Consider the following 26,054-nt stretch of genomic DNA (forward strand, 5'->3'; position numbering starts at 1 on the left):
TCTGACAGCTCAATAAAGGAAAAAATAAAGTTTCTTCCTAGCAGGTAGCTTTATCTCTGACCAATAGATAGAAGAAACTGCATGTTTTGAACGATTTCACATCTTGATTTGACTCAGAGGTCTCACAAAATGACAAAACTTTCCACCAAAGACAACATCCTGACAGTTAACCATACTGCCAGCATTGTTCGGGGAACAGTTGTTCACCTACCCTAGGTGGCCATCAAGGAATATGCTGCAGGCAGACGGTCTTTAGGGCCTGATAGTTGTAGCCTACAGAAGGCAGCAAGGCCTTAATAGGTTACACAGGCTTTTTTTGTAATAAGCTAAAATCCTTCATGGGCCACATATGAATTATTTATTATTTTAAGTTATGTAACCTTGGCAAAATGAAAGTCAATATCTGTGATGTTGTATATATACATATATACATATATATATATATACATTGTATAAACCAACAGAGCTCTTGCTGCAGTGAAGACTTGTCTACGGGTGGGACGTAGAGCTATTGTAGAAAAGGGCGGTTGCGCATGCGTGCGGCGCGTTTTCCGCATTTGTGGACTGAAGTTCGTTTTCACTGTACTTCCTCATTTACTCTCTCCCGAGTGCAGCACGGAAATTTAGACAACTATCATCTAAAGTACATTTCTTTGAAGGAACTCTTTAATTCTCTGAAATGTCAAAGCCTCCGCCCAAACCTGCGAAACCAGGTAGGCAATGAACACCATACACACTTTTACCCTACGATGCTCTCCAAACCTATGTTGGGTGAGAACGCTCTTCGGGAACTAGCACAGATAGTTACAATGTTGAGTTGGGACCTGTTTGGCCACAGGGGAACACACCCATGCTTAGCGAATTGTCCGGATCTAGATCTGTGTTTGGATATGTCACGGTTACCTCCCTATGTTGCTTTGCAAATGTATTTCTTTTTTTAAAACTTTATAACAAACTGGCTCCAGAGGTGTGTGCAAGGAATGTTAGGTAAACCAGGCTTACTGACCCTTTTACTTAAACCGTGCGTTTCTCTGTCGATTTAGAGAATACTTCCCAGTTCCCTATTTTAGTTCAAAGCGCATAAAAAAAGAATGACCATAAAGTTGTCGCTCCTACTTTTATCTAACATGTGGTTTGCTATTAAGCTGCATTTGTTAATCAACTGCCTGTAGATATCTCTGTGGAATCTCGCAAAGCTGATAGGAAGTGTTCAATGGCAACAGGCTGATGTAGGCTATGATGATAGGCTACTTCTCATAAATTAACGATGTTGAAAAATGTTTTGCCCTAGAAATGTGTCGTTTGTGAACGAATAACCACCAACGAATCTTCTCAGTAAACGGAAACGATTAGTTTATGCCTGTCTTCTGTTTCGTTCTTTTCGTTCGCTTGGCTTTTTTTGCTGTTTGCTGCAGACCTGTTAGTGCCTCTCGGACAAGATTGATCACCTGACTGTAGCGCAGCACATAGGAGGGCTGTAGCCTGAACTGATGAAATGACAAATCCTATTGGTCGGGCTATGCATCTGAATTAATCGAGGAGGCGGGATACGTTTGTAGCCCAATGTACATTTTGAGTGATTGACGCGCTGAAAGGGACAAGACATGCAGGCCTATACAGGGTTTCATGTCGTTCTTTCAGTGAATGCAAATATGCCATGTATAGGCTATACATGGCATATTTGCATTCACTGAAAGAACGACATGAAACACTGTTTAATCTTGGCATCAGCTTTGGTTAAGAAAAAAAGGGCTAGATGATACATTAAGTTAACATTGTATTATTGGAAATTCAAAATATTTGATTGATGAAAATCAAATTTTCCTTGTGTGCAATATTAGTGCTGTTTTAGCTAGGTGTTCTGTGTGCTTATTTCTACCTTTAGCTTCACCTACTATCAACCCCTGAGTCGTTTCAGTGAATGACGATTGGCCAGTATGCAGGGTCTTATACATTTCGTCATCAGAGGTTATACAAGGGCCTGTTTGCCCCTCCTAACCCCACTTCAAACCAATCACCATTATTCTTCTGTATATATAGGCTACTTAAGTGTTTGGCTGGATTTTTTTACAGTCATTTAAACTGATTTGATTTGTTTGTCCATAGCAAAAAATTATGTTGTGTGTCAAATCTTACAGTAGACTTTTGTAAATGGATAGCTGGTCGTCTTATGTCTTTGATGGTATCAGTTGTAAACTGGTCCTCTTATCTCTATGGTTGTATCAAAGTCAAAGTCAGTTTATCTGGCAGAAACGACACACAGCAACACACATGTGCGCTTAGGGTGGCGACACAGTACACACACACACACACACACACACACACACACACACACACACACACACACGCATGCACGCATGCAGAGGTCGCAGTGAATTTTTCCTCTTCATTTTCCCATCATGGACTGTCCTTCCTCCAGGGCAGCCAGGAGCAGTGGGCAGCCTTTATGGTGCCGGGGACCAAGTCAAGTGATCCGTCCGTCTTGGTCGGAGACGGACAGGAGAGTGTTCTATTCTCCTGCATGTTTTTCTGTTGGGGTTCTTAGTGGAGGAAACCCCTTGTGAACACGGGGAGAACATGCAAACTCCACACAGAAAGGCCCAGGAGATGGCCCACCTGAGCACTGAAGACGTAAACTTCAGTCTCAGCTCTGCCCAAAGCCTGCACCACGTCCTCAGTAGTGTCTGATGTAGTGTAATTAGCTTGCCATCAGAAGGATGGAGCGCTGCAAAGCTTAAACATTGGGCGTACAAAACTTCTTATACTCTAATCAGGCTACTTATAGTTTTTTTTGTCCTGCAAAATGTTGCACTACCAGCAAACTGCGGATATAACCTTGTTCTGCCTCAACATCTACCAATCTGCATAGATAACGCACTATTTGTTGGTTCCATCGATTCATCAATTTGCTCGAAGAGTACATTTTTTTTTTTTTTTTAAGTATATGACTTTTTGTACGCCCAATGTGTAAGCTTTGCAGCACACCATCCTTCTGATGGCAAGCTTATTACATAACCTTGTTCTGCTTCAACATCCACCTATCTGCATAGACGACGCACTATTTCTTAGTGCCCTCCAACATCGATTTGTGAAATAAAAAAACAAAGAAACTAGAAGGGCAGTAGGAGAACGCAGACCTCATTGCTAATGCTAAGGCCTAATGGCTAATCTCACCAGCTTTGGCCCACGCTACACCTTTCTACCAAGTTTCATGGAAATGAGCCAGGGGTTTTTGCATAATGCTTTTTACAGATTAACGATCTTGCAGACAATCTAACGAACGAACATAACCTCTTTGGTAGAGCCAATAACGAAAGCAATGGGATTCATTTGCAGCCCTATTTAGTGGCTACTGACTCGGGGTTATGTCAGCTGATGGGGAAAAAAAAGGAACCATGTTGCAATGTCTTCTCCCACGCGCATTTCAGCATTAACAGCTCAGTGAAACATCACAGAGATATATTTAAAACATATCTACACAGCTATCTCTCTCCTCTGATAGTGTGACGCACAGAGCAAGTGGAAGCTACCTCACTGTGGTAGAGACAGGAACCAGTCCTAGTCAGTCATGCTGCCATTTTTTTCTGAACAGAAACTTAAATAAATAGCTCATTGTTTAAAGGGTGAATACCTTTTTTTCCCTAAATATAAAGATACCAAAACCATTCTATTGCCATGGCCCAAATACTGTGCTACCCACCAAACCATGGGCCCACTATACCATTGCATCCCGTTTGACACAAAGGTAAAACATTGCTTTCAAAACACTCTGTTGTGTGGACAACATCTCAGATAGGCTGCCTCATAACTGAATGAGAGTCCCATACCTTGTTCATGACTGAAATACGCCATCTTCTGGTGTAGTATATAGCCCGCAACTTTGGCTTCCCATATGCTCCTACAGAGGGGGGGATTCTAGCATTTTCACAATTTAAAACAATTTTAACCTAGGTTCGTGTTAAGTTAGGTTTGTGGTTTTAACAAACTAGCCTAGGTATAGTGTTGTCAAAACTATAAACATGATTCAGTAACACATAATTTCTCTCACAGGACCTATTGGTGATACTTAGCTTATTGCTTAATACTGTTTAGCCTAAAAAGTAATGTTATTTTCGGACATATCGGGATACAAGGGTTTAAGATCTATTGTATGCAAGCAAGAAGAACCACTGAGCAAGTTGGTGAACGAATCAGAACGAATATATTAAGAGAACTATATTCAAATGAACTGTGTCCCATCCAAGTGTCCTTCAACCTACGTCTAGAAGGCGTGGGCTGCTCGGCCATTGCATTCTGCTGGAAAAATGTATTTCTTAATCAGCCAACTTTGTCAAGTCAACAGTCTTACTGTTCAAAAGATTAAATGTGAAATGGCATTTTGAGGACATGTGTAAAGGATTAAAAAGGGAGCACAACAGGATGGAAATAAGGCTGTAGCTTTTTCCTTTTCAGACTCTGCATTTTCTTGGCCCTGTGTCGTTGATGAATGTATGTCCGAGCTTTAGACCTATACACAGGTGTAGTTATAAGGGCAGGAGACGAGACGATAGGACATGTTTATTCTTTATTACTATAGTTTATTCTTTATTATTATACTTAAGTAAGACTATGGAACGCCACAAAAAAATATCTAGAAATTGATGCCTGTAATAAATTAGCAGTGGTTCCATACACATACATGATTGAGAGTGGACTGCACAAGGGTCTGACATACATAATGAACAATATTGCATCACTTTTGTACAGGACCCTTTTGGGTTGACTTGTGCATGTTGACATAAGGAAGGCCTAATTAATGCCCAAAGTAATGATGGCGATAACATAAGTACACTACCAAACTAAATAACAAATGCCAGTATTACTAAACATATCTTCTCCCTTTCTCTTTCTCTCCCTCTCTCTTTCTCTCCTTCCATATTAAAAAAAAAAAAAAAACAGCCTCATAAACCCTAACTGAACATTTAAGTGTAATTAAAAGCCCATGACAGCATGACAAACTTCAGGATGATGAGCAGTTTTAATTTATGTGAGTGGAGAGATGATGTAAGATGTAGTATGTGGACATCTGGTCCTAGAAAAACGGTCTGTGTTTTCCCGGTCATCAGGCACGGTAAAGAAAGTGAAACTGAAATTGGTTTATTGTCTTGTGGGATGCTACCCCTGTCTGTGAGGCGAGATTCTTGAGTCTCAGTGGGCTCTGATCGAGCATATTCGGCCAAAATAAATTGGTATCAAAAGTGAGTTGTGGGGAACTATGCCTGACATCACTATGTGACACCCAGTTGTATGCCCATGGTACCGAAGACATTTATACCCAGGTGTATGCCCATGGTACCGAAGACATTTATACCCAGGTGTATGCCCATGGTAGCAAAGACATTTATACCCAGTTGTATGCCCATGGTACCGAAGACATTTATACCCAGTTGTATGCCCATGGTACCGAAGACATTTATACCCAGGTGTATGCCCATGGTACCGAAGACATTTATACCCAGGTGTATGCCCATGGTACCGAAGACATTTATACCCAGGTGTATGCCCATGGTACCGAAGACATTTATACCCAGGTGTATGCCCATGGTACCGAAGACATTTATACCGAGGTAAATGCCCATGGTACTGAAGACAAACCCAACCTATACATCCTACTTATAAACTATTGTGGATTAATTTAGGCACGCTAATTCAGAAGAATATTTCATCTGTTTTTCCTAACACTCCAGACCTTTTAAAGTCTGAAGTGAATTGTTCCTTCACTTGTTAGTAAGTTGTTGTATATATACACAAGATTTATTGATGTATTGTTGCGTATTGTCAAATGTAGACAGTGAATGTGGTTTAAATAGTATGTCTAGCACAGCTGTTCATATTTAATGTCAATACCTACATTATGTTTGGGATTCTGAGTTCAAATTGTGGAGGGAGAACAGAGCTAATGTGATTATGAATTCCGTTAAGCATGTGTGTGTATCTGTCCTTCACATGAACATATGCCATCATGTGTGTGCGTGTATGTATCTGTCCTACACATGACCATATCCCATCAGAATCATTTTGAAGATTATACCAAGTAGTTGCTCATAAAAACATCAAAAAGTGTTGCATAGTGTTGCTTTAAAGAAACGGTTAATATGGCCACAATATGAATGTAACCCATGTGGTGCCTGAGTAGGGCAATCTGTAACTATTGATTATTGACTCATAATGTGTTTGTTTATTTGTTTGTTTATTTATTTATTTGTTTGTTTGTTTGTTTGTCTGTTTGTGTGTGTTTTAGGCCAGGTGAAAGTGTTCAGGGCCCTATTCACCTTTGACCCCAGAACAGTGAGTATTCTGAGTTGCTTTGCTGCCTGTGTGTTGTGTGCTGATGGCCAACACCTGCTCAAGTGGCAACATATAAATATTGTTATAAAATTGTTAATAAGGTAACTGAAATGATTCTTTTCTTTTGCAGCCGGATGAGCTGTACTTCGAAGAGGGGGATATATTATACATTTCAGACACGGTGCGCTCAATGTTCAGTGTGTGTTTGCGTGTGTGTGTCTGTGTGTGCGTGTGAGTGTGTGTGCATGAGTATGTGTGCGTGCGTGCGTGCCTGTGTGTGTGTGAGTGTGTATGTGTGTCTGTGTATGTGTGAATGTGTGTACATGAGTGTGTGTGCCTGTGTGTGTGAGCAATTTTATCAAAGTGGTTTCACAGATTGAAGATATGATGACAATGCATGGGTTTTTTTATCAGTCAAAAGTTATAACTGCATATACAATACATCTGCTAATCCTATGGCTGTGATGACAAGATGGTAGGGATTTCCCAGACAATATGTTACGGAAAATATAGACTACTAAAGAAAGACAAAGCATTTCTATCTTCTGGGTTTACCAAACTAGGTAGTTAGCTTGCCATTTTGACAATGCATTTTAAATAGTATATAATCTGTCCTTAAAGTAGTATATAATCTTATCTATAAACTTGGCATTTTTACAATACACACACACACACACACACACACACACACACACACACACACACACACACACACACACACACACACACACACACACACACACACACACACATTTTTACAATGCATTTAAATAGTATAAAATCTGTCCTTCACAGAGTGACAGTAATTGGTGGAAGGGCACCTGTAGGGGAAGAACTGGCCTCATACCCAGTAATTATGGTGAGTGTGTACACAACACACACAGACACACACACACACACACACACACACACACACACACACACACACACACACACACACACACACACACACACACACACACACACACACATATTGGTAGAAAAGTATTGGTAAAAATGTGTATTAACCCATTTTCATAACTCACATTCATAAAACACAGGGCATGTATGATGTCTTTGCAAAGCTGAGTGGTTTGTTTTTCTCTGTCTCTCTCTCTCTCCTTCTTTCTCTCTCTCTTTCTTTCTCTCTCTCTCTGTCTCCCACTCTCTCCCTCCCTCACACACACACAGTGGCTGAACAGGCAGAATCCATAGATAACCCCATGCACGAGGCGGCTAAACGTGGTGAGTAATACAGAGAACCACAACATAGGCAGATATGCTGTTCCACCTGAGTGCCCAGATGCCTGAGACTGAGTGTTGTGTAACTTGAGCTGGCTAAGAGAGTGTTTGGAGAAGTAGGTGTTTGTTGTTGTGTTTGTTTCAGGTAACTTGAGCTGGGTAAGAGAGTGTTTGTGTTTGTTACAGGTAACTTGAGCTGGCTAAGAGAGAGTGTGTGTGTGTTTCAGGTAACTTGAGCTGGCTAAGAGAGTGTTTGGAGAAGTAGGTGTTTGTTGTTGTGTTTGTTTCAGGTAACTTGAGCTGGGTAAGAGAGTGTTTGTGTTTGTTACAGGTAACTTGAGCTGGCTAAGAGAGTGTTTGGAGAATAAGGTGGGAACTAATGGACTGGACAAGGCAGGAAACACTGCCCTCTACTGGGGCTGCCATGGAGGACACAGAGGTGCACTTACACACACACACACACACTTACACACACACACACACTTACACACACACACACTTACACACACACACACACTTACACACACACACACTTACACACACACACACACACACACACACACACACACACACACACACACACACACTTACGCACATACACTCACACACAGACACACATAGACACAATCACACACACACAAATGTATTTTCCTCTCTTTTATATTGGACAACCACAATACTGGTCACAACACACACACACACAGTTGGACTTAATTGCAAGTGGCCTTCAGCATCTGACCACCTTTTCATAATGCAGCTTATATGCTAGCAGACTTGTAGCACCTTTTATAAAGGTTTAGCTTGCCTGTGAGGTTTGTCGAAAATTTTATTTTAATTGAAATGGAAAACTGGGAAAGATATTATGCAAAGGAGTACACTAACAAAACAGCTACAGCATCTTATCAATGAAGAAAAATGTGAAGTTCAATGAAAGTGTGTACCCTTTGTGCAGATGTGGTGGAAATGTTGCTGGGCCAGCCCAACATTGAGTTGAACCAACAGGTGAGTGAACCTTCAGCTGGGCACAGTGGTGTTTAACGTACTAGTAGTGGAAACCAGAATCAGCCATGGTGGTAGATAGTAAGCCATAAATAGAGTGAAGGTAGATCATCTCATAATTCAAGGGTTAGATCTCTGTCATAGTTGAAAGTGCTCTGGGCCGTATCTCTACTGAGTAAAAGTAAGGCTTATGATATCCCTTTTAGATTTTCACTCTTATACGGTTATACCCCAGCTACAGCTGTAAAAACCTTTGGTGTTAAGTTAGCTTAGCTCTATTCAGTTTAGTTTGCTTAGCCTAATTTAGTTTAGTTAGCTTTGTTTCGTTACCTTAGCTTAATTCAGTTTAGTTAGCTTAGTTTAGTTTAGTTTCTCTAAGCATGTGCCATATGTTCTGAGGTCTTGTCGCCTCGCTGTCTATAATAGAAGGACCCTATCTTAGCCAATATTCTGGTCTTTTCTGGACTAGCATGTTGTGATGCTGATGGAGCAAGCCTTCCTGCCTTTGTAGTGACACAGTTCCAGATGATCAAGTGGTGTGTCTGGTCTTTGATCACCCTCCACTGGCTCCCAGGCCGCTAGAATTGAATTCAGATCTCTAAGTCGAACCTACAGAATAGCCATCATATTTCAGCTCTATCTTTCAGATCTTTTAGATCTATTCCCAGTCTTCTGATAAAGGATTTGCTTTGTCTTCTATGCACAGCATGAGATTGCAATCAAGGCTTTGTTCACTTGAGGTTCCTTGGTGGTGGAATGACCTACGTAATCCTGTCTCCCTCTCCCTCTAAATATACATATACACAGGGGAAATAGTTATAATTAATGGTTGTTATGACTATTTGAATAGTTCTTTTATTAATTATCATTATTTTGTTTTGCACATTATGTGTTCATTTGGTAAGTGCTATTTTCTTTATATTATGTTCTCTGTCACTTTGGATAAAAGTTTTTGGATAAAGGTACTTCAACTGGACTCTGATCATGTGCCAAGACATGACCTACTGCAGAATCTCTCGATGCCAGCATGGTGTACCTGCACTTGCTGCAGTGCCTCACTAAGTGATGCACTGAACTACTACAGACAAAGTGGAATCATTTGAACTTGACCTGCCAATGTTTATGTCAGACTGACACACAGAAGTGCTGATATAAACCCAAGAGAAATGCTATGAAATCTGCTATGAAAACATTCACATATGGCGACACTCCATGTTGATCAGAACGTCTTCACGACTATTCCATGTTTCTCATGTTAGGCACATACAATGTTGATCAGACATTGTCTTTCAACTCCTTATCCTCTGCTTGGAAATATCCAAACAAAAATGAAATATCACATCAAGTGCTGTCCTTCCCTCAAGCTTAGAGGGCCAAGGCTATAACCTGTCTGTGAAAGGCGTATGACTGTAATCCCTGTTTGACAGTACCTGTGGTAGAATAAATTGTTCTGCCTCTCTCTCTCTCTCTCTCTCTCTGTCTCCCTTTCTCTGTCTCTCTCTCTCTTTCTCTCTGTCTCTCTCTCTCTCTCTCTCTCCTCCCCTGTTCTGTAGAATAAACTGGGTGATACAGCGTTGCACGCAGCTGCTTGGAAAGGCTACAGTGACATAGTAGAGATGCTGCTCAACAAGAGTGAGAATCAAGTCAATTATGAAATACTTTCTCCTCCTTTTTTAATTTTCAGATCTCTCTGTCACTCTTCATCTCTTTTTCCTTCCTGTGCCTTCACCTGCGCTGCTTCAGTGTATCAGGCCATTGCTGCGGGGTTGAATGTATGATGTGTCACTCAGGATTAATGTGTGTGTTTTTTGGGGGGTTGAATGTATTATGTGACACTCAGGATGACTGTGTGTGTTTTTTGGGGGGTTGAATTTATTTTGTGACACTCAGGATGACTGTGTATTATGTGACACTCAGGATGACTGTGTATTATGTGACACTCAGGATGACTGTTTGTGTTTTTGTGGGGTTGAATGTATGATGTGAAACTCAGGATGATTGTGTGTGTGTTTTTTGGGCGGTTGAATGTATGATGTTGCACTCAGGAAAACTGTGTGTGTTTTTAGGGGGTTGAATGTATGATGTGACACTCAGGATGACTGTGTGTGTCTCTGTTAATCGGTGTGTCCAGATGCCAGAACAGACGTTCTGAACAATGAGAAGAAGCTTGCACTGGACATGGCCACAAACGCTCAGAGTGCCTCTCTCCTGAAGAGGAAGCAGGGCAGTGGTGAGTCTCTCCCTCAGATCTCACACACACCTACACACACACACACACTCGCAACCACACACTTACACACACACACACACACACACACACATGCTCACACACTCACAATCACACACACACACACACACACACACACACACACATGCTCACACACTCACAATCACAAAAACACACACACACACGCTCACACACTCACAATCACACTTACACACACACAACCCAACGTTTACACTTACTCTCCATCAGATTTTATCTCTCAAACTAATCCCTTACCTGTCCATGATAGACCTCCAATGCCCCACCCTTCTCACTATAATTGAACTGAGTCACAGTGATATGTTGTGTGTGTGTGTGTGTGTGTGTGTGTGTGAGTCTGTGTGTGTGTCTCTGTGTGTGTGTGTGTGTGTGTGTGTGTCTGTGTGTGTGTCTGTGTGTGTGTCTCTGTGTGTGTGTGTGTGTGTGTGTGTGTGTGTGTGTGTGTGTGTGTGTGTGTGTCTGGAGTGGAAATGGCCTCATAAAAGTCCTTGTGTCCTTGCAGCCATCTCGCGCACCCTTAGCAACGCAGAGGAGTACCTGGACGATGAGGACTCGGACTGAGGAAAATGGCCGCCGGATGGTTCCACTGTTGTTTCCAACAGTCCTATCTGTCAGTGACACAGGATGATGGAGTGGATTTGCCCCACGATGGTTGGGTTCGGTGGGCTTGTTTCCCCAGTCATGTGGTGTGTTACCTATGGATTTATCAACTTTCAAAAAGTCTGTCTGTGAAATGTATGTCTCTGTGTGTGTGTGTGTGTGTATTTCTACTATGCTTTGTAACATCCATAAAACCTGACCCTAAAGAGTCTAAAATGGCATAGGAAATATTGGTTTGTAATGTCATATCGCTGTCTCTATTCCGGTCCAGATCGCTAATCTTGATCTTGTCAGATTGCAGAGTTCAGTTCTGTTCTGACCGTGCTGCTTCACTAATTGTGCCTTCTCTCTGTATGAGTGACATGCAGATATGTGTATATGTGTCTCTTCTTGGTATGTGCACTGGAGACCAGCTAGCTGCTTAGCGTGGAGACTTGTGTGTCACCTCAGTGCTCTCTCCCCAGCTCCTGTGAAAGAACAGTGGGTCCAGAAAAATATTGTCCTTCTGACATATGTATGGTCTTTTGTGTTCTGATAAAGTCTCTCCATAGCTGTAACCAATAAAAACTTTGAACAGGTTGTGTTTGTGACACGTTGTGTTATGTTTAAGCACTGGGTGAATGCACAGATTAGGTTTAATACAAATGTTGCTGATGATGATGTTGTTGCTTGAAATAATGATGGATGGTTCCTCGAAAGGCAAAATCAAGCCAAACAAGTTTTTCTGTGTTTATTAAAACCATATGTCAAGCTATAGAAAGTGCAACAAGTCATATCACAATGATATTAAATATCCTATGAGGTGGCCTATCACGCTTTTACAAGATCCACTTGGTAAGGGTTCCTGTGCTGTAGCCTATGCTCTGCTCGTCTCACTGTATGTCAGGTTGACATTTGGAGGGATTTAGCTTCCCCTGCCTTGTGTCTTTTTTTGAGGGCTGTGGTCAAAATGACTTACAGACAACTGGAGTGGTACTGGAGATTTATTCACGATACCGGGAGCATTGTTACAAGCATTACATGTTCATGAAATGTTCAACAACAATGCCCACACATCTCTGGGCAAACTAATCTCTTATACCTAAAACCCCTCCCTCGGACTATTACACTGTGGCCTCCTTGCCTCCCCAAAGATACGAATATTTACATAGGATCCCCTTACCCCCAAAGCCCTGGGTGACACTCTGAGCTCATATAGACCTTACACAACAGGTCAAACAGAATACATGGCCACACTAAGTTACCAATTCAATTCATGTTACACTATGGAATACTATACTAACCTAATGAATTAAATGAGAAACATATACATTTTATCCTACAGGGCCACCAGGGGTCCCTGGAGGCTCGATCTGTGGTCATCTCTGAGGAGATGCACCACTGCACAGGTTGGCAGAGTTAAAAGGGCTGTTGCCTCTCCGTTTGATTGAGTCTTCTGTACCAAGTTTTTGAGTTCAGTTCTTGAAAACTATGAATTGGCACGCGTGAAACAAGTAAAATTTCAATAAAAAATGTTTACTATACAAAAGTAGAAATACAGGTTTACACGGTCAAAAAATGATATTGCTTCCAACATCTGAGCTCAAAATCTAAACTAACAGTTCCTTACGCAGGTATTAACTGACGTATCGTCATCTGATTGGAAGCTAAAACATTCAAAACCTAAACATTCCAAATGAAATTATTTATCTCTAGTTATCTTTTTTAATCCTTTTAAACTAAATTATTATAACAGATGAAATCATTCATTTGGCTCTTATACAGGGCTGTTGCCTCTCCCATTTGAAGACCATGTTTTCATTCAGAATTTTTCACTCTCAACACAGCCCTTTTCACATCTAACCACATCTAACAATAACATTCTTACATTACTGAAGAACAATTTAACTCATAAGAAAAAAAATAGCTTTTGACAACTCAAACCACCAACCTTAATAAAGTGATTTAGCCGTTATGTCATGTTTATGTGGAGCATTCAGTGTGCATTCCCCACCACTCTTTAGTCTCGTGTCTGACTGCCTTGTGTAATAATAATAATAATAATACATTTTATTTGTATTGCACTCACATCATACAAATCTCAAAGTGCTACATATACATATAAAACAACAACAATGAACATTAATTAGCAGAAAGCTTTTATAGTCTGTATGTTTGTAGTCTGTATAGTGACACAGTCTCCTGTGGGGGAGCTTTTCCTGTAGGATTATGACCAGGGTTACTTAGGGAATTGTTTGTGTAACCTGTGTTAAGCAAGGCAAGGTTCTGCACGGAACCTGCATCAGTAACTGGCAAACGCGACCGCATGGGCGGCCCAAAGTGGGCCCCTTTGTCAGCAGTGGGTCCTGGGAATGAATGGGACAGGAATGTTTGCTGTGAACTTGACACAAGGGACTGAAGGGAGTGCACATACGGTGGATAAATAGGGAAAAAGCATCTTTCACAGGTGCGGATTATTTTTGGAATTTCGTTGGGAAGTGGCCAAGCATAGTGTGGTTCTGGAGAAGTGAAGTGTTTCAGTTTCAACCCGTCTGATTCTGTGAAATGACTTCTTACATCACATCACAACCAATCTGATTCTGTGAAATTACTTCTTACATCACATCACATCACAACCCATCTGATTCTGTGAACTTACTTCTTACATCACATCACATCACAACCCATCTGATTCTGTGAACTTACTTCCCTATATCACATCACAACCTGTCTGATTCTGTGAACTTACTTCCCTATATCACATCACAACCCGTCTGATTCTGTGAACTTACTTCTTACATCACATCACATCACAACCCATCTGATTCTGTGAACTTACTTCCCTATATCACATCACAACCCGTCTGATTCTGTGAACTTACTTCTTACATCACATCACATCACAACCCATCTGATTCTGTGAAATTACTTCTTACATCACATCACATCACAACCCATCTGATTCTGTGAACCTACTTCCCTATATCACATCACAACCCGTCTGATTCTGTGAACCTACTTCCTACAACACCTTCCAAAGGTCTTAACCCAGAGATGTCTCCGACAGGGAAGCACAGGTTCAAAAGTGGGATTCTGTCTTAGGGAATGGAACTGGAGCTCCACCTCAGGCTCAGAAAGTTGGTCCCTGGTCCCCTGCCTGCCTCCGCCATTTTGGAGTGAGCGTCCATCCAACTATGGGTTTGGCATTACAACCTGTATGAAAAAAGGCCTCCGCCATTTTGGAGTGAGCGTCCATCCAACTATGGGTTTGGCATTACAACCTGTATGAAAAAAGGCCTCTGCCATTTTGGAGTGAGCGTCCATCCAACTATGGGTTTGGCATTCCAACCTGTATGAAAAAAGGCCTCCGCCATTTTGGAGTGAGCGTCCATCCAACTATGGGTTTGGCATTACAACCTGTATGAAAAAAGGCTTTTCATAGATAATTTTAAAGATATGTTTGAGTTTAAAGATATGTTACATATATGTTCTTTATAATATAGGATAACAGTGTGTTAACACATAATTGTGGCCCCTTTCATATGCAGTGACATAACAATGAATGAATGAGATGCAGTAGCCTATACCAGTCAAAAGTTTGGACACAAGTTTTTTCTTTTATTATTTTCTACATGGTAGATAACACTTTGTTTAGAACATCATTCCATATGTGTTCTTTCCTAGTTTAAATGTCTTCAGTAATAATCTACAATGTAGAAAATAATAGGAGTAAAGAAAACAGTTCTCCAAAAAATTAAAGGTGTGTCCAAACTTTTGACTGGTACTGCACATCAAATGCAAATGTCGACATGTCCTTCCTGGGAACCTTACTGTGCCAGTTGAGCTACAGAAACACATTAACATAAAATCAGACAATGTCTAAGCATACTGAAAAAGGTGTGCTCAATTACTCAATATCATGATAAGATGATTTTTTTTTTAATATACTTCTTAGTTAGTCTTTGAATAAGACCGATTCTTTTTATTATTAAGGTTTCTTTATTCAGCATAAACGAACTAAAACAGCACGTAGGTCTATTATGTGCTATAAGACAAGAATATCAGAAAAACAGGTCTGTTACAGAACACAATGTTATTTTGTATTGAGTATTAACGTTTATCCAAGAGACTTTTGTCTACGGGGCTGTACATTGTCAACTAAGCATCAATTAGGCCTATACACTGCAGTGTTTAAACCATGGCCAACAGTTGGCCTTATCAAGGATATCAAAATAATACATAATTTCAATTTTGTAATGAAATAAGAATATAATCCAACAATGCCATCTAGTGGTGAAAGAAAAACATGCCTCTCAGTCATGCTGACAGAATACTGTGGCCACCTGCAGCAAGGGAATCTTTCCTGCACACGTTAAAAGTAGTCTATAAATGAGGGCTAACATTTAGGGTACATAGGGTGACCAGGAGTCGCGTTGTACTGCACAGCATTACCCCTTTATCTTCGAGTGTTTGACACATTTAGTTAACATGTTTACCCCACTGACGGCCTTGTATCCTTGAGTGTATCCCTCTATGTATGCTAACATGTATGCTAACATGTTTACCCACTGACAGTCTTGTATGCATCCTTGAGTGTATCCCTGTATCTATGCTAATATGTATGCTAATATGTTTTCTCCTGACCGATGTTTTTGTGAATCCATCTGCTTGCTTTTGAGTAACTCTGCTCTCCTTGCAGGCCAGTCAGAGATCAGAAGGCTACAGATGACCCAGAACACGGCGCGTGTCTCCTGGACACATCAATATTTTGTTGATTCACTTTCACTGGATTCCAGAAGCGGTCAAATTTAATTAAAATCTCTTACTAGAACAGGTACTGTAATTATATCAGTCACTTCTATTGACCACTTTGTTCCTCTGATGAAGAATATTTATCTTTAAAAAAAATGTATTATCTCCACAGCACTTTATTCGTTTGTCTTTCAGGCGTGCAAAGAGCGCCATTGTTCCGTAGGGATTATAATACCAGGCTCTTCTTTTTTCTTCAAGACTTGGCAATTTTTGAGGTGGTTCCCATGGGTAAAAACTCCTGAATCAAATAAAATCAAACTTTATTTATACGGCACATTTCATACCAGGAAGTATTACAATTCGCTTCACAGAAGGAAATGGGGAGGAGAAAACCATATCATGTAAGTGGAAACAGGGTGACCCGGATCCGTCCCCACCATTCTCTCTACATAAGGCGACTAGCATCAGTTAATAACTCTGCACAGCTGATTAGGCGATGTCAGCGCCCCCCCCAGTTTAAAAATCCCATCTGCACCGCTGGGTGGAAACACATTACAAAGCACACACATGCACACCTGAAACGTGGTCCACACATCAGTCCTCCTGGCTATCACTACTCAGGGACACAGGCTTGACCCCGGTGGGGCCCGGGGAACCCAAAGCCCATGTCATTGACCTGGGGACCCCATAGCACTTTTCTCATACCTAAAGACGCTTTACAAAAGACGAGCAAACAAGACAACAGATAAATGTTGAAAGGTAAAAACAAACAAACAAACAAATCCAGATCAGACAGAGCAGCGTCAAAGTCGCCAGCGTCCCGTCATCCGGGCAACTGATGCACCAAATGTATAACCATGTGGGGCTCCCCAAGACAAAGGTTGAGTTAGCGTGTGGGGCACCCCAAGACAAAGGTTGAGTTGGCGTGTGGGGCTCCCCAAGACAAAGGCTATGAGTTAGCGTGTGGGGCTCCCCAAAGCAAAGGCTATGAGTTAGTGTGTGGGGCTCCCCAAGACAAAGGTTATGAGTTATGATATTCATATGCTCAAAGTTTAAACTGCACAAGATATTTTCAAATTGAGCATTAACTTGTGAAAGTATTCCACACCGATTCTTGTTTTAAATCCATAACTTAAAGCCCACTCATGTTAAGTTAATGTACAGTAAATGCTTATTTATTTTCTCCAACCGCAACTCATTTGAATTGTACCAATTAGAGTTTAAAGATGAAAATCACTCATGAACTTTACCAGACAGATCTGAAGTAACCATGCATTCAACGCTAGATAATATCACATGCGTGATCAACAATCTGTAGTTTAGTTAGATTCTAAACTCTTGATAAAGTAGTACTATATTACATGGAACATGAGGTGTGGGGATTCAATGATCACTAGATTTGCACGTTGCCATATGAATGGGGAAACTGTATCCAAGTTACAGTGCCACCATCTGGAAACAGATAGTTCTGCCAATGTCTTAAACTGTTTGAGTTTAAACACAAACAGATGTGGGTGGATTATTTGAGAACGAAATATCACAGAGAAGGACCAATCCCAAGTCAGGGCTAGAATTACTATTAGTTACGATCATGAATATCTAATGCATAGTTTTGTTTTGTTATTGAGACATTCAATCTTCAATAAGATTTGTAAGTAACTTTGCATAAGCTTTTCTGCCAAACACCTTGAAGTGAAGCATGAATGAAAGAGAAACAGCCAAAGGGTCAGGGTGAGTTCGATTTCTTTATTGAGAGTGAAAGAACCGTAAAAGCTCCATCTGCTGAGGACCATGGCTTCCAGCAGCCATCTTGTACCAAATAGACTTGTTTACAAAAGGCAGGAGGAGCAGACAACACGTGTGGCCTGAGAGTCCGACCTCTCCAGCCCTGCCTCAGAGAACCGATGCACTTTCTCCAGTATGAAGTGCTGATGCTGGACACTTGCAGTCGTAACAAGTAGCGCACAGCACAGAGACACACACACGCACACATACACACACAGAAGGGCTCTTCTAGTGAATTCCATTCAAACTTAAGGAAAAAAGGCACCATCTGAAATAGTAAACAGGAGCCTTAGGAGGCAGCTCTACAGTCCAAACTGTTTTTACAAAAAGGAAAATAGAAGGCGCAATAAAAAAAAAAATAAAAAAAAAGAAAAACGTTTCAATACAAAAATGGTCCAAATATGAACATATAAATTGTGAGATTTCACCAAAACAGCTCCATGTATGCATTCTTACAGTGTCTGCAAATATGCATGAAGATATGGACGCCAATCAAAAAGAGCCAGTATTCACATGAAAATCATGACATCTGTTTGAATCTGCTCTCCACATCCAAAAGATTTGAGCCCCACACAGGAAAGGCACTTTGAACGGAGATGTTTTTCGGAGTCCCTTTGTGCACTGAGAAAAGACAGAAAAACAAACTTTATTCATATTGATGATATACGGTTGAGTAACTGTCTGATATTGTGGTTGATGAGTGAATACGGTCTTCATTTGGAAGGCATGACTCACCACATTCTGTTTAGCTCTCAATAGCCACTTCTGGCGTCGCGTGTCCATTCACAGCCTCAACTACCTGAGGGCGGAAAGAAAAGGTTTAACGTTACGAGAGGCTGAACATATTTGAAAAATTTAAGTCTGAGATTTATTTTTATAGATGACGTCAAAATAAAGAAATAACTTACCATTGGAGTTTCAATCTCCACTTCGGTCACAATTTCCTCTTTAACCTGAAATTAAATGAGGTGGAATTAAGAGACGGGTTTAACAAACAAAAAGAGAAAGATTCCAATAGAGGGACAACATGATAAAAGTTAGGGAATAAATTAAAATCAGGCCAAATCTTTTCTTATGTCAAATTTATTTTGAACTTTTTAGTGTGTCAAACTAATAATTCACCTTGATGACTTCAGGGGTGGGTTCAGCGATGGGCTCCACCTCAACTACCTCAACTGCCTCTGGCAGGACAACTGCCTCTGGCAGGACAACTGCCTCTGGCAGGACAACGGGCTCAGCAATGATGGCAACAGGAACCTAGGGAGGGCGAGAAACAGGACTCAGAAACGCCATTCAGAGCATCGACAAGGAAACGCACGTATGCAACATATTCGTGAAATCTGAACGTACAGGTTCCTCAGCAGGGACAGCCATGGCAGCCTCCACAGCAACCGCAGATTCAGTCACAACAAAGTCCTCAGCCATGGTGTCAGGGGTCACGGGGTCAGCCGCTGCAACCTCAACAGCCGCTGCAACCTCAACAGCCGCTGCAACCTCAACAGCCGCTGCAACCTCAGGTTCGATGACGGCAACAGGGGCAGCCTCGGTCTGAACACAGGACAAAGGCGTTTTAAAAAATCTGCAAGTACGGTTCGACCCACCAATACATATATTTCATTTACTTTAAAAATAAAGTAAAATTCTTGCCAGTGATACATGAAATTGACCCACTGGGACATGAAGGTGTGCTAAAGTTATGTAGCTGAAAATGTGAACTGCAAGGTTTTAAACTGTAGACTGTGGCAGGAATATTCTTACAACAACAGAATGCTTTCGACCAGTAAAGTTCATTGACACTACACTTATTTTGCCACATACTTAAAAGTACCACAACCATATAAAGTACTTGTGACTTTGAAAGAACACACCGAGCTCACCCTTGTTAAATTTCCAATTCATGTAGTGGCATATTACTAAATATTATAAGATGGAAGGTCATACCGCAACAGCCTCCTCAATCTGGGCTGGCACATCTGGGACTAGCTCTGCTTCTGGCTCTGGAGCAGCAGGAGTCACCTACAGGGTAGAAGAGATTGAAGTCAGCTAAACATGTAACATGGAAACCAAACCACATATACAGCTTAGTAAACCCCACACACACACACTCCACCAGCTGAAAGCCCCAAGAGAACGTCGGTGGAAGTTGAAAGGTGCGCATTAGGACCAAAGAGAGAGAGGAGAGAGAGAGAGGAAGAGAGGGGAGAAGAGATAGGGGAGAGAGGAGGGAGGGAGAAAGAGGAAGAGAGAGAGGGGAGAGGAGAGAGAGGGGAGAGGAGAGATAGGGAGAGAGAGAGAGACGATTATTGCACTCTGCAGCACAAAGAGATAAACCTTTAACCCAGAACCACCCAGAGTTTTTAGTTCAGTGCCTGCATACAAAAGAAGTGCTCGTAAGAAGGTGGAGGCGCAGCAGCAAATCAAACATAGGAGGAGAGGGAAGGAGTCATTGCTGCGCTGGAGGGGAACGTAAGCAGTGAAGCAAGCGAGCGAGCTGAAGAGGTGCACTGTTAAAGAGTTGAAGGAGGTGCCCTGTTTAGAGTTGAAAGAGGAGCACAGTTAAGAGTTGAAGGAGGCGGTGCACTGTTAAGAGTTGAAGGAGTCTCAGTAACCTCAGGAACCTGCTCAGCTTCCACCGTGACTGCTTCTACCGTTTCTGAAGCCACCACCTCCACCACCTCTGGTTCTTCGCTCACAGTCTCCACCACCGTTGGTTCTTCCACCTCAGGTTGTGCACTCACAGTTTCATCAACAGATTCTGCTGCGGTCACAGCTTCGGCTGCTTCTTCTTCAGGCGATTCTTGCTCAGGCATGGCCACAGCCTCGGGTTCAACCACCTCAATTTCAGCCGAAACTGGTTCGACAGCATTTTCTGAAAGGGTTTGGGCTTCTTCTACAGGCTCAGGTGCAGGTTCAGCCAACACGTCAACAGGCTCCGATACGGCCTTTTGTTCCTCTTCAACACTGGGTTCAGGTACAATCTCTGAAGGTGCTTCGACAGCAGGCGCGCATGCCACACCGTCCACTTCCGATGTCTGCGACCACATTTTACAGATGCCAATAATTTATTCAACATGCCAAAAAAATTAAAACACCAGTTTGTTTTACCCACATACACATCATTATGTTTAAGTGTTGGCAGGGACTGCATTTTAGCCTTTACTTTTATCGTATTGGCACTTTTACCCTCAAACTCTGCTCAACCATTTGGTTTACTACGCCTTGTTTTATTGAATCTCGATTAACTTGAAACCCACCTGCACCAATTGTTTAAAGTGTGATAAACTGTATAAAGAAAGAGATAGATAAGGGGGGGTGCAACATAATTCTAGCCTTGCGTTTACCCCCTTGGCGTGACTTAAAAGGGTTAAGACACATTCACAGAACAGTCTAAGTTCACAAACAGCCCAGTGGTTAACATTAACAGTGTAGTATTCTATAATACATTTTATTTTTAATGCACTTTTCATTCACAGGAATCTCAGAGTGCCTACATATTAGAAATTAACTATAATAAAATAACTAAAAAATTGTTACGCATAACAGAAAAGATATTCTGCAGGTAAGCTTTTCTGCTGGTCATGAACATAAGCACAAACCTCGATGGTCTCCTGGACAACTGCTGCTTCTTCAGCGGCAATTTGTGTCTCGCCCTAGAAAGAGAAAGCGAGAGGACCGGTTACAATAAGTCACACTAAATCATTAAACTCATTAAAGGTGGCAGGTGATGGCAGCCTGAACTCACTGGGGATTATGGTTAGGCATTGGTATGGATGTGGTTCAATCATGGCCATTAATCCATCTCATACAAGATATGGAGGCTGTGCAGTTTCTGTGTTTCATGGAAAGACTACCAGCACATGTGCGTTCACTGGATGCAAGTGAGAACCTGGTTGTGTGTGCATATATGCTAAGTGATATGGGGGGTATAGGGGGTTGCACAACGTGTAGAAATATTACAGCATATTGCATAACACAAACAAACTTCACATACAGATAACACCCATGAACAATAATCATATATAAATACAGCTCATGTCATAATAAATTAAATCCTGAATTTTGTGAAAGAAACTAAACCATTTTTAAATAAAACAGTGAAATCTTATTAAAACTGAAATCTTTACGTGGTGGAACCCAGTGAAAAGCTCTATTGGGAGTCTGTTTCTCCACACACAGTAGGCATCAGTGTAAGGGAACCCATTATGGAACAAAATGTTCAACTCTTCTCTCCCTGCCTCCCTGCCACCCCTCCCCCTCTCCCTCCCACTGCCGCCACTATACTCCACTCCACTCCGGTGCTGTGAGCTCACGGAACATAATGTGCCCTGCGCAGCCAGGCGCACTCACAGCGTGCAGCCACTCACATAAAGACACAGACACACACACACACACACACACAGAGCCATCTCTGGTCAGTTATCAGCTCCCTTGGGCTATGGTACTGGTCAGAGTACATTTAGGCATATATTGCCTCATTCACTCACACACACACACACACTGTGTCCACACAAGCTCTGGATCCACAGATGGGCAGGCAGTTCAGCACAAGACATGTTAGGAGGACTGAAAGCCCTATAGAAGCGCCTATAGGATCCTACACGTGCAAGACCAGAGCAACAAATCACCCACAAGCCCCTGCTTTCTACAGCCACTCCCCCTCCCATACACACACACACACACAGATCAATTACACAAACCAGCAGCTTTGTGTGGGAGCTCCTTCAGCGCGCACACACACACACACCACACACACACGTCCCCTCCCCCATATAGCAGTCAGTCACTACACAAACACTCACTCTTAGCTAGGGCCCCACGGCAAACGAAGAGGTGGGGGTGGAGTGAGAGAGTCCAAGACAGAACAGAAGGGAACAGAATGTTCTGTCTCCCATAGACACACTTCTCTTAAGGACTGGACCACACCCCTCATAGGGGCGGGGGGGGGGGCTCACCTGGGTTACCAACGTGGTCTGCTGTAGGTCAGCACTCTGCCAAGACGGCCATTGAATGTGCCATTTTTAAAATGGAGCACTGATCAAACCCTACATCCCCTCACACCTATTCTCCGCATGTGTGTGTGTGTGTGTGTGTAGACTAGTGGGTTGCATTCCTTCGCTGACAAAACTAAGACGCGCACGAGGAGCCTGGCAGGTTATTCTGAGATGCATGTAGTCGCACATGTTCACACATGTATAGCACAGGCGTGTCTACAGTGGCCGCCATATGTGGTCATGTATGTTCAGTGGGAGAGGACATGATGTGTGTTCAGTGGGAGCGGACACGAGGTGCACTGGTGCCACAAAAAGCTTTCACCTGCTAGTTGATGAACAGGGTAGGCCTCCATATTGTCACCGGAAGCACGTATGAACACTCACCTCTGATTCGGCGGCTGGAACAACGGTGTCTTCCAACACAGGTGTAAGGGCATCTGCTGGTTCTCCTGGCGGGCAATAAACGGGCTTTACGACTAACTCTTCCTCAAACTCCCTCTCTGCGACCGACTCTTCCTCAGCGACAGGAACTGCTTCTGGTGCGACTGACACTTCCTCAGCGACAGGAACTGCTTCTGGTGCGACTGACACTTCCTCGGCGACAGGAACCGCTTCTGATGCCTCCACCACTTCAGGCTCTGGAACCAGTTCTGGTTCCGTCTCGACTGGCTCCGGCGCCTTCACCACCTCAGGTTCTGCTGCCTCCACCACTTCCGGTTCTGGAACCAGTTCTGGTTCAGCCTCAACTGGTTCTGGTTCCACTTCTGGTTCCGATTCTTTGACTGGTTCTGGTACCTCAACTGGTTCTGGTTCGACAACTGGTTCCGGTTCCACGACTGGTTCCGCTTCTACAACTGGTTCCGCTTCTACAACTGGTGCCGCTTCTACAACTGGTGCCGCTTCTACAACTGGTGCCGCTTCTACAACTGGTTCTGGGATTGCAGCAGCCTCTGGCTCTGGCTCAGGTGCAGCTGCTTCAACTGGGACTTCTACTACGGGAGCTGGAACAGGAGCCTCAATAGGGACCTCTGCGATAACGGTTGGGGGTTCAACTGGGGGGCATTCAGACACCTCTGGAACTTGGGGTACAATAACTGGGGCAGCGGCTTTAGGGGTCTTTGGTTTGAAGGTAGCAACAGGGGGTTTGGGTGTCTTGATGGGTTTGGCTACAGGGACTGCTACCGGGGCAGCGACCTTAAGCGCAGGAGTTCCTTTAGCTGAAGCTGCATACTGTTCCTCTAGTGCCCGCCTCTGCAACTGCTGCTCGGAGAAGGAGACAGTAAGAGGTGTGAGCGGTTAGCTTAGCCTCCATTGGGAACATGGAGTTTCGGTAGGGGGGGGGGGGGGGGGGCAGTTAGAGGCACAGAGAGTGAGTGGTTAGCTTAGCCTCCATTGGGAACATGGAGTTTTGGTAGGGGGGGGGGGGACAGTAAGAGGCACAGAGAGTGAGTGGTTAGCTTAGCTTCCATTGGGAACATGGAGTTTTTGGTAGGGGTGGGGGGGGGGGGGGGGGGGGGGGGGGGGGGGGGCGGGACAGTGAGGTCTGAAAAGGGGAAGTGGGCAGTGAGCCGTGTGCGTGTGAGCCGTGTGTGTGTGTGTGAGTGTTCAGAGGCAGTGAGGTGTGCAGCAGCAGTGCCCCATGCTCCGGATAAGTGTTCTGACAGGCTAAGCACCATAGAATGCAGCTATAATCACATTATAGTCGCCCCATAGTCTCATTAAAGACTCATTATCATCACATTACAATCACCCATCACGCTCTACTGAACATCAGTGGGGCCGGGCCGCCAACAGCACACAGGGCTTGGGCTGTTTACACCGTTGGTGTGTGTGTGCGCGCTAGAACTTAAGCCTGGCTGATGAGAAAGCCAACATCAGCAAAGAGCTGAGCCCTCCATGACACACACACACACACACACACACACACACACCTTCATTAGTCAGTATTAATGGGTGATGTTGCCAGGAGGGAGGACAGCCACATGGCTGCTCAGCCCAAAATAACCGCTTTAAGCATACTGGTCTGTTCAGCCTACAAGAGTAGAAGTATGGAAGGCATTTCTCTGGATAAGATATGAACTCAAGCAGGCTTGCCATTTAAGGATCTTATAAAAATGAAGCAAAGTGTTAGTAATAGCTCGCCATGCATGCACAAACACTAAAAAGCCATATTTAGAAGGTGAGGGCACACAAACACAGGAGACATAACTCCACTGATGTAATTTGCGGAGACCGCCTGGTTCCAGAGGAATGTGTGTACGCCCCCCACTCAATACACTCACACATAGGGCGAGCGCCAAGATAAACACCGTGATATCGGCGGACACGCGCACGGCACAGGGAATCGGAGCGCGTGTGCGTCGGAGGTACCAGAGATGGCACCCAATAACTAATGATTACGTATGTTTGATTTTCACGACGGTAAAATGCAATCAATTGCGCTCTCTTAGGAAGGAGTATACACCCTTAACTTCCGAAGCATGTGTATTGTGTTTTTGCAAGAATTTTGTAATCTAGCAATCGACCGAACCCCCCCCCCCCCCCCCCCCCAAACACGCACAAACGGAGACACAGCCTGAACATAGTGTTCATTTTTTTTTCGCTCAGTCTGTTCTTTGAAGCGGAGTGAACGTATCGAAGAAAATGATTTACTTAAAAAAAATCTCGTTAAACAATCAAGTATAAATATCAGCAAAGATGGAAGGAACATCTTGTGCCAAAGACACGCGGGTACAAGCGATCCAGTGGCCCTTTGTTTGATGCTTCGACAACGTGGACGCGCTCAGGAGCACACCCCCTCAACGCACTACAAAATGTGCAATTCAATTTTTATCAATATGAATATGAATTAATATTTGACAAACCATTAGCCTCCAATTAAATATCAGCTATATTGCACATGAAGTGCACCGCGTAAGAGTAACGACTTGAAAAACTTTAAGTGTAAAACGGCATGATTTCTTGACTACGCTGCGTCCTGCGCCACTAATTTCGCAGGATAACACAACTCACCTGCGAAAGTTCGGTAAACTCCACAATTTCACGTAGGTAAAACAGACCACACAAATACTTTCCCCGAAAACAAGACGAAAGCAAAAAAATAAATAAAAATCACTTACCACTCTCCTCATGCG

The 26,054-nt window shown here is 42.9% G+C and overlaps 2 protein-coding genes across 3 annotated transcripts in view; one reads left to right on the forward strand and one right to left on the reverse strand.

The window, feature by feature from the left end:
- Positions 1-580: 580 nt before the first annotated feature.
- ostf1 (osteoclast stimulating factor 1) lies at positions 581-11,832 on the forward strand. Its single transcript, XM_080852994.1, has 10 exons — positions 581-713; positions 6,281-6,327; positions 6,458-6,508; positions 7,123-7,186; positions 7,498-7,551; positions 7,880-7,987; positions 8,501-8,550; positions 10,101-10,179; positions 10,679-10,777; positions 11,316-11,832. The coding sequence occupies exons 1-10, from the start codon at positions 680-682 to the stop codon at positions 11,372-11,374; spliced, it is 645 nt and encodes a 214-aa protein (XP_080709120.1). The 5' UTR covers positions 581-679; the 3' UTR covers positions 11,375-11,832.
- A 6,078-nt stretch (positions 11,833-17,910) lies between these two features.
- LOC308376406 (uncharacterized protein) overlaps positions 17,911-26,054 on the reverse strand; it is an 8,271-nt gene continuing 127 nt past the window's right edge. Inside the window, exons 1-10 of one of the 2 annotated variants that reach the window (XM_080852703.1) lie at positions 26,040-26,054; positions 23,305-24,180; positions 21,526-21,579; positions 20,539-20,961; positions 19,871-19,945; positions 19,280-19,477; positions 19,052-19,186; positions 18,838-18,882; positions 18,665-18,728; positions 17,911-18,550 (exon numbers count right to left, since the gene is read on the reverse strand). The exon at positions 26,040-26,054 is cut by the window's right edge and continues 127 nt beyond it. In XM_080852703.1, the coding sequence (XP_080708829.1) occupies positions 18,675-18,728; positions 18,838-18,882; positions 19,052-19,186; positions 19,280-19,477; positions 19,871-19,945; positions 20,539-20,961; positions 21,526-21,579; positions 23,305-24,180; positions 26,040-26,054 (1,875 nt within the window). In that variant the 3' untranslated portion in view covers positions 17,911-18,550; positions 18,665-18,674. The remainder of the gene's footprint in view (positions 18,551-18,664; positions 18,729-18,837; positions 18,883-19,051; positions 19,187-19,279; positions 19,478-19,870; positions 19,946-20,538; positions 20,962-21,525; positions 21,580-23,304; positions 24,181-26,039) is intronic. The other variant, XM_080852704.1, reaches the window with a different exon arrangement.

This window comes from Sprattus sprattus (genome assembly GCF_963457725.1).
Source record: "Sprattus sprattus genome assembly, chromosome: 15".
NCBI lineage: Eukaryota > Metazoa > Chordata > Actinopteri > Clupeiformes > Clupeidae > Sprattus > Sprattus sprattus.